General features: G+C 56.1%; 1 protein-coding gene across 1 annotated transcript; it reads left to right on the top strand.

The window, feature by feature from the left end:
- The first annotated feature begins 490 nt into the window (after positions 1–490).
- On the top strand, positions 491–7031 carry LOC120399255. The gene is made up of 9 exons (XM_039527349.1): positions 491–587; positions 1421–1937; positions 2379–2501; positions 2817–2896; positions 3293–3398; positions 3609–3704; positions 5357–5451; positions 5618–5774; positions 6694–7031. Exons 2-5 carry the CDS (start codon positions 1422–1424, stop codon positions 3339–3341), a joined length of 768 nt encoding a protein of 255 aa, XP_039383283.1. The 5' UTR covers positions 491–587; position 1421; the 3' UTR covers positions 3342–3398; positions 3609–3704; positions 5357–5451; positions 5618–5774; positions 6694–7031.
- The last annotated feature ends 1604 nt before the right edge of the window (positions 7032–8635 follow it).

The raw sequence follows: 8635 nt of genomic DNA, 5'->3' as shown, positions 1-8635 counted from the left end.
ATTCTCCATCTCTTGATGTCTTCTAATGAAGGCTAGGTGCCTTTTTGGACAGGATCTGTTAAAAAACTAGCTCCTGTGCTGTACAAGGGGCCAGTGATATGCACGGGGTCAGATTAGATGCTTTAATTGTCTCTTCTGGCCATAGAGTCTGGTAATTTATGAAAAACTGTTGCCAACTTGATTCCTAGAATGAACACTCCTTGAGTGGGTTGATCCACAAGGACTAGCTCAAACATCCAATATGGCTGGCCAGGCCAGAGGCAGGACATTAGCCCTGAAGGGGAGGGGTGGGTGTCTCAGTGACATCACAAGGGCCTTTGGCAGGACCCCAGTCTATTGGGCAAAGGTGGTGGGGAGGTGGTGACCTCACAGAGAGATGATATCAGCCAGGCAGGACAGCGGCACAGGATAGGGGCAACCTCGGAGACCCCTCTGGCTTTGCCTCAGCAAGTCTCCTTCTCGAGGTCTCTCCTTGAGGACTGAGAGAGAATTCTGGTTCACATACATGTGAGCACGAGGAGGAACTTCTTTGGAGTTCTCTCATTTCTTTTTACTGATTTTGCTAGAAAAGAGACATCGTTTAGAAGGTAAGAGCCTCCTAGTTCAGTCTCATCCCTAGTTCAGATGTTCAGTCTCATCCCTCTGGTGCCAGTTGAATTCTTGGGGTGGAAAACACCATATTGAGGTGGCAGAATTTTATTTCCCACCTAGGACTTTGTCCCTTAGAATCACTGGGGACATTGGGGTTTCCCTTTTCCTCCATCCCTCCCTCCTTTCTCTTCTCTTGCTTGTTTGTCCTTTCCCCTGTTTCCCTTCCCTCCATCAGGAGCTGTGTGTGTGTGGAGTGGGGTAGGGGTGGGAAGTTGCTCTTCATTTCTCATTATGGGAAGCCCTCCCAAAGAGTTGGAGCTGTTTACAAGGTAAGGGCCTCACAGAGATTTGGAACCTGAGCTGGGCCAGACCCTGTGAGCTGCTGAGCATGGAAATCAATGGGAAACAGGGCTTGCTATGCCTAGGGACTTTGACGTGGGGAATGGCTTCCTCGGAGATGTCCAAACTCCTGGGTTCTGTTCCTTCTCTTCTCTGGGTTGCTGGGGCGGGGCGGGGGGGGCGATGTGGCCTGGGATGGCAGGAGGGAGCTGCTTGTCCAAAGTGACTGATATTCTTTGTGACTGACCCCAGTGCTCAAAGAGGATGAGACTCCCCAGGTATTGCAGCACCAGGGACGACGAGGGGGAACGTTGGGAGCAGATAATGCAATAAACTCCTGCCCGTGTGTGTAGCTTGCACTCCCTGCACCCCCCTGTGAGGGGAGGAGGAGCAGCACTGACTGCAGCAGGGATGGGGAGGGACCAAAAAGGCCCATTAGTGAGAGGCTGCCTTGACTCCAGACTCACGCCTGCTCCCCACTTGGTTCCAGGATGTCCAGGCTCCTGAGGATGTTGAGGAAGAAGGCTCTGCAGGTGGTCCCAGAGTCTGAGGGAAGCAGCTGCCACCTTCCCCGGGAGGAGATCGGCCCCTTCATCCCCGATGGCGGGGAAGGAGCTCCCAGCCGGGCCAGGAGGTGGAAGTGCCCAGCCTTCTGGCAGAGGAAACCCGCTCCTGGCGCAGGCGCCGAGGTGGGAGAGGCACTGGCCAGGCCAAAATGGAGCTGGCCCAGGATGCAGCTGGGCAGGCAGGACCCAGCCCAGGAGGGGAGCCAGGCAGGGTGGCTCTGGGGCTTGTTGTGTCAGCAGCACCAGTCCCAGGAGCCCATCCCTGATTCCCAGCAGGAGGCATCGCCCTGCCTGGTCACCGAGGACCTTCCAGCTCCCCAGGGCAGGAGGTGGAGGATCCCTGTCCCAGCACCAGCAGCTCGGCCCACTCCCCATGGGACAGCAGCAGCGCCTGGGACTCGGGAAGCAGCGAGGCCAATGGACGCCATTGCTTTGTTCCAGGTGAGGGGCCAGACTGGGCTCAGGGAGGGGTGAGGAGGGGGCTGTGAACACCCTGGGCCCAGGCACTCAAACAGTGCTATGGGGGCGTTTCCCCAGCCCAGGTGTCTGGCCTGAGCCACGTGAACCCCACTGACACTAGATGCTGCCACTTTGGTCCTTGATACTCCAGTTGCAGGGGGGGGGGAGGGAGATTGTCCTGCCCCTCGTCAGCATCCCAACACCCTGCAGAGGGTCTTGTCCTTCACGATCCACCACCCCTAATGGGGGACCTTTCTCCCAGTTCCTGACCCTGCTTATCTAGGAGTTGTGGGTGGTTTGGACAATGGTTGGGTACCCACTATCTTCCATTCAGGCCTGAGTCATGCAGCTGGTGTGGGTGGGGCAGGGAGGTCCCTGGCTAACTGGCTCTCTCTCCCCTAACCCCACTCCTGGTGGATGCAGGATGAAGCCCAGCAGCTCATGTTCCTGCACGCCATCCACCCCGCGTGTCTCGCTGCACAGCAGAGAGGGCAGGACACGCTGCATCTGCACTGCTGCAAGGCGGCAGTGGTGGAGAGGATTGTGGTGAGTGAGACATGGTGCCTGACAGCTGGAAGGAGGAGAGAGACACAGGATAGGCAGGGGTCTCCCCAGGCCAATGGATGGGGGATGGCTGGTGCTGGAGGGGCAGCTGAGGGCAGGGATTGCTGGGGCTGAAGTTTGGGGAGAAGAGATGGGAGATTCTGAGCTTGGTCACTAGTGGGCAGGAATCAGAGGAGCGGAAGGCAGGTGGGGGGATCCTGCTGGCTGTGTGGGGTGCTGGCTGTGTAATCTCCTCACTGGGAAGTTTCAGTGAGGCCTGAATCTCACATGCTCCTTTGTCTCCTTTGGGTCTCACAGGAGCTCGTTGAGGAGCTGCCAGATAACTCTCCACCCGGCGCCGTCCTCACTAATTCCCTCCTTGCTGTGGGCAACCTCAGGTACCGAGACCCTCCCGCCCGGTTCCCCTAACCCCGGTGCTGCCCCTCCCACTCCCAGGTCACCTCCCAAGGGTGACTCCTCTGGCAGAAGTGATGGGAAGGTTCCCTCTCTCCCTGCTGTGCTGTTCTTTTCATTCCAGTAACATTGCAATGGTTTTGGGGAGAGACTCACTCCCAGAATTAGATACAGGAGGGGCACCAGAGTCCAGGGAACGGGCACTATTCCTGCCCTGCCACTGTCCGTCTGGGAAACCTTGGCCTTATCATACCCTGGCTCGGTGCCTCAGTTTACATTCTCGCCAGCCTCTGCCTAGTCCCCTGCAGTTTCATGTCCGTGTTGGTTCCAGTCCCACCCCCGCACTGCACAGTCTAATGCTGGCTCCTCTCTCTTGCCAGCACCATGACAACTTTCCTGGAGCCAGAGCTGGAGACGCACCTCCTGTGAGCTGCCCTGCATGCCGTCTTCACCCTCGGCATGGAGAAGGACACCACCCAAGTTCAGGTAGATCATGCTAAAGTCATGGATTGAAGAGCCAGCTGTTATCCTGCCACAAATCCTTGCTAATTGCCCGCAGTGGGATGTGAATGAGAGAGGCCAGGATATGTGTTTGGGGGTCTCACCAGTGCTTCCCAGAGTCCCCTCTTCCCATCCTGTGGCAGGTGTAGCCCCAGATTCCCTAACTCTGACCCATGGCTCTCCCTTGCTTTGCAGGATCTGCATAGAGTCTTGCCAGACCTCCTGGATGCCATGCTGGAGACCCTGCTGGCGGAGTCCCCAGACACCGACAGGCTCCACTACATCTTGGAGGTGAGCCCGATGAGAGGGGTGGGGGCAATTTTACCTTAACTCTTAGATCCATTTTCCAGTCTATCCTCCTAGCTGGGTCCCCAGTGAGCCCTTCTTGGTCAGGGCAGTCAGTGCAATGCAGTGTCAGGCCCTTCCTCCTTGAAGGACAGAGGAAGGAGCTGGGACTTCAAGCCAGAGCTCTGCCTGGTTCTGTTGCACACTAACCACAGGGACCCTGGCTGACTTGGGGAGTGAGAGTCTGAACCCCTCCTGTGAGATCCAGAAGATGGTCATCAGAGAAGAATTACAGGCTCCTTCCTAGAGAAACAGGAGCACCCCAGAGAATCAGCCCTTCTCTCTGACGGGCCCTGAGATTCCTGGGGGGATTGTGCTCACACTCAGTTCCTTCACCCAACCAAGGACTTGAGAGCCAGGGAGGCGGGAGGGGTCTGTCTCCTTCCTGGTGAGCTGTTCAGGAATCAGGAGTTCAGGGAGGATGGGACCAGCCTCGACACTGAGAATTGTCCCAATCTAGAGAGACAATGACAAGTTGTGACCTGCAGGATACAAGCATCATAAACAATCCCCTTCTAAAGCTCTGAGATCAATTAATAAGATATCCCACCCCACACACAATGTCTCAGCCCCCTGGGGATGGGGAGGGTCTCATTAGCACAACACATGCATCTGCCCATTGATCCTGAGCTGCCTCCTTTCCCCACCGCACAAGAACTACTGGATCGTGTCCAGGATGTCGCAGGAGAGAGCCAGGGCCATTAGGAGCAGCACGGCCCTGCTCAAATCCACCATCACCCTCCCTGAATTTGACGTAAGTGGCCTCTAACCCCAGCTTCCTGACTCCAGGCGTAGGTGGGCTGGCTCCAACGGGCTGTAGGATCTGCTGCTGCAGGGGCTGTGGGTTAGGAGTGTTCCTCTTGGGGAGGCAGAGTCAGAGCAGAGAATGAGCTGGACTTGAGTCAAGTTCTTCTTGTCCTGGTTCAGTGGTGACTCTGGGCTTTTAAGGGGACCATGCTCCAGATTCATGCCTTCCTGTCATCCTGGAGCAGCTGGGGAAGCAAATCCTCATGGAGGGCCCTGCCCACATCTCTGTGCTCCAGACTCCATTGTGGGCAGAGAAAATTAAGGGTTTAGTTCTAGATCCTCTCCTCTAGCATCTCCCGCAGAGAGGCTGAGGGGAAGGAGAGTCCTGGCCAAGGGGAGACTGGGAACTGTCAGGAAAATGCTGATGGAGTCCCCTCTCCCTCTTGCTTCCATTAGAACTCAGCAGAATTCTCCAGGCTGGGTCACCATGTGGAACAGCTGGCTCTGTTCATCAGTGACCCAGGCAAGAACCTCAGCCAGCAGGCCAGGGAGGGGGTTTACTGGCTCTGCCAGCTGCTGCTGCAACAGAGGGGTAAGGAACCCAGCTGGGAAATGGCACCCGATAGAAGAGTGAGACTGGGACCCCAGCCAATTTCTCTCAGGCTGACCCCGGCTGGAGGTTGAGTCTCTGTCTGTCTCTTTCTCTGTTCTACACCCCTCCCCTGCAATTCTGTTGGGCCAGGCACACAGCGAGGACTCTGCCCACTGTGCAGCCACCAATGGGATTGGAAGGACACAAGCACTGCAACCGGAATGCCAAATGTGTGAGCGTGTGTTTGTCTCTTTCCCAGGGCTGCCCATCCATGAGGCCGAAGACCTGTGGTGCTGGGACTGGCACCAGGACAGCAGGCTCCTGGGCTACAGGAACACAGCCAGGGTGGGGGAGGTAAGGACATTCTGCCAGGGCATGAGACAGCTCAGGGAGTGGGGGTGGCTGGATCCCCTGCAGTGGCTGCCTCCTGGGGCCACTAGACGGAGATACCGTTCTTGCCCCAGGATTTGGAGCCTGGCTCTGGGCAATCTGCTAAAGCCTCATGTCCTGTTGGTTTTAGGTCTTTGGAAAATTCTTCTCGGAGGGGCAGAGAAGATCCTTCCTCCGGACGGACAGCAGTGCTGGCTATCCACGACCCGCTGCTGAGTGTCAGCCAGGCTGGGTTGCTCCTCGCCTGCTCCCTCCTGGGGGAAGCCCAGCAGCTGATAGGGGACAAGGTAAACAGCGGAATTAGACACAGGAGACTGGGGCGGGGCCCAGGCCTCATTCTCATCGTATGGCCATTCGCTGGCCTGGCAGCAAGGAGCCCGATGGGGAATGAGAGTGAGAGCAGGTGCTACTGGGAAGGGAGATGAATTCACTTCCATGAGCAGGAGGGAGCCAGCTAGTCCCCAGAGCAGCTTCCACCCAGCTCTTTAGCAAGGCTGATTAATGACAAGCATTACCTCATCACAGACTTATGTTCTAAGGACAGGGTGCTTTCGCTCTTGGGAAGGGCAGGAGAGTCCCCTAAGTGCCTTCTGTGAGGCCCTCCTGTCCCACAGGGCTGCAGACAGTTCCCAGAGGTCTAGTTCAGAGCAGCAAGGAAAGCCTAGAGGGGAACTTGAGAAGAGAGGTAGGAAATGCCCAGGGAAAGCTGCAGCAAAGAGAAAGGAGCAGACCGAGCTGTTGGGTACAGGGTTCTAGGCTGCTACCAGTGTCAGGGTGGGGCTGGGTTCCCCTACTGGCCCCAAAGAAGGGGGAATACACACACCCAGAGAGGGTTCCAAGCCCAGCAAGGGGGCTGCAGGCTGAGCAGGAGCCCCAGCGAGGGCAGAAGGATTTTTCTGTGGGAAGACCTCTTTGGCCTTCTAGTGTGAGACAAGCTGGGCCCCAGAAGGGTGGACTAAAGGTGGTGACCTGGCCAGAGGCAAGTTACGAGGCAGAGAACCTGCCATGGTGCTGGAGCGACCATAGATGTGTGATGCTTGCCCAGCGAGAGGGCTGTGATGCCATGTCTGGCTGCTGGGGTGGGGCACATAAAGATGAGTGGATTCATTCCTGATTGGCATTGTCAGGAGGATTGAATTCCCCCTGTGATCCATGAGGGCTGATGGAAGTCTTGGTTGCTGACGGAAGTTCTGTCCTCCCAAGCAGGTATATCGAGGGAGCGAGCTGGTCACTGGATTTCCCACTTCAGTTCCAGGGACTGATTAAGCAGCCAAAGCAGGTCTAGGAGTTTCTCCAGCAGCTCCTAGAAAACCAACAGAAGCAGAAGGAAGTGCAGGCGGAGCTACAGACGTAGCAGCAGCAATACCTGTGAGAGATCCCGCAAAGGGAAATCAACTCAGGGTCTACTATGCCCATGGACAAAAGAGCAGATGCGGAGAGCATGCCTGGGCTGTGCTGAGAAGGTTAGCCCAGGAGAGCAGGGCATGAGAAAGTGTACAAGCGTGGCCTAATGCCAAGATGGGGACAAGAGTTCTTTGTTTTGGGTGCAGATAATATCAACACACCCTGCTTTAGGAAATTAAATAGTGGAGTGGAAACGAGGCCAGCCCCCCCAAAGAAGTAGAAAGAAAGAGAAGGTGTCCCTCTGGCACAAACCCACGTGAGGCAGGCAAAGTGGAGTGGCAGGGATGGCCGTGGACCTTGCAGACCCTACACCAACATACCCTGTTGGGTGCTGCGGAGAGGTGAAGAACGAAATGGTTGGCACACAGATGAAGCAGACTGAAGTAGGGACAAACACAAGGGTGGAGCAGTCCATGGTGGGTTCTCAGACCCTGACGGAAAAGATTTTGGCGTATGCAACGGCAGTAGCAAGAAGGCTACAGAAGAAGCTAAAGGCTTCAAAATAGGCTCTGCAAGCAGCTGTTAATGAGACTGAGTGGCTGCAGGAAGAGCGTTGGGATACTGCAGAAGAGGAGGATTGCCTCTTAATTCTGGTGAGCGAACTGGCAGGGGAGCTGGAGACACCGAGCGCCCAGGCTGTACAAGGGTAGGACTGGTTCTCCCATGGTCTCTAAAGAAGGGGACATACAAGGCCATAGAAAGGGCTACCAAGGCCAGCAAGGGCAGGCCGAGCCAAAGCCAGGCTGAGGAAGAGCTCCCAAGGAGACGGAAGACCTTGTTTCTGTTAAAGACATTTTTGGACTTTTAGTTTGCGATGAGTGCGACCCAGGAAGGAGTGGGCTAAAAGATGGTCACCTGGCTGAAGGGCTGAGTTCCCAGCCAAAAAACTGCCAGAGTGCCCTAGCAACTATTGGCGAGGGTGCTAGCCCAGCAAGAAAGCTGTGACACCAGGCCTGGCCAGGAAGGGGCACCTATCGGTGAGTTAACTCCGTTACAAGCCTCCTTCCATTATGGTACTGGAGAGTGGTGGGGATGGCCTGTGGGAGAGGATGGCTGGAGTGGTCATACAGAAGGGGCAGCAGGGTCCAGTGATAAGAGCAGGGCGCAGGTTGTACTGCAGCCCTGCCACTGAGTGGTAACGTGATCCTGTCCAGGTCACTCTCCCACCTGGTGCCTCACTCTCTCTAGCTTTGAAATGGGGATCATCCTGACCCACATTAAGAAAGTGTTTGATCCTCTGCTCTTGCTTCCCAAATCCCTACCCTCCTTGCCCCACACAGGTCTCTGCCCTATTCTTCAACCTTCTATGCCCATGTTAGTGCCTGTGTCACCCCCCAACTGCAAGGTCTCATGTACAGTCTCCTGTCAGCAAAATGTAGCCACCCCTAGATCTGGAACAGGAATTACAGTTCCTGTGCACTTCCCTGAATGGAGTCTAGACCACGGGAATGGGGAAGGCCAACACTCACCTCCAGGTAGATCATCAACCTACTCCTCTGTCCCAGGAGCAGGAAGGCCTCTGGTCCTTGCTCTCTTCGGTAGCTGGAACTGCTAAGTTGAGGGTGCGGTGGGTGCAGATGGGAACAGGCCACAGGATTAATCAAGTGTCAGGGGGAGACTCCCCCTCCGTGGGAGATGATGTTACACCTCTGTGGGGAATCCCTTCCTTGTGGATGCTGTGCTTCGGTTCCTGGACTCTGCCGGGGAGCCCAGTTCCCATCCCTAGCAGCTTGGCTGTTCCCTA

The sequence above is a fragment of the Mauremys reevesii genome, linkage group 2 (genome assembly GCF_016161935.1).
Source record: "Mauremys reevesii isolate NIE-2019 linkage group 2, ASM1616193v1, whole genome shotgun sequence".
Classification (NCBI taxonomy): Eukaryota; Metazoa; Chordata; order Testudines; family Geoemydidae; genus Mauremys; species Mauremys reevesii.
Note: the sequence above shows the minus strand (reverse complement) of the source record. Positions and strands in the feature narration are given on the sequence as shown.

Coding starts and splice junctions, on each gene's coding strand:
- LOC120399255 (XM_039527349.1), top strand. CDS start 1,422: ATGTCCAGGCTCCTGAGGATGTTGAGGAAGAAGGCTCTGCAGGTGGTC. Junction 1,938..2,378: donor ACGCCATTGCTTTGTTCCAG/GTGAGGGGCCAG, acceptor TGGTGGATGCAG/GATGAAGCCCAGCAGCTCAT. Junction 2,897..3,292: donor CTTGCTGTGGGCAACCTCAG/GTACCGAGACCC, acceptor CTCTCTTGCCAG/CACCATGACAACTTTCCTGG.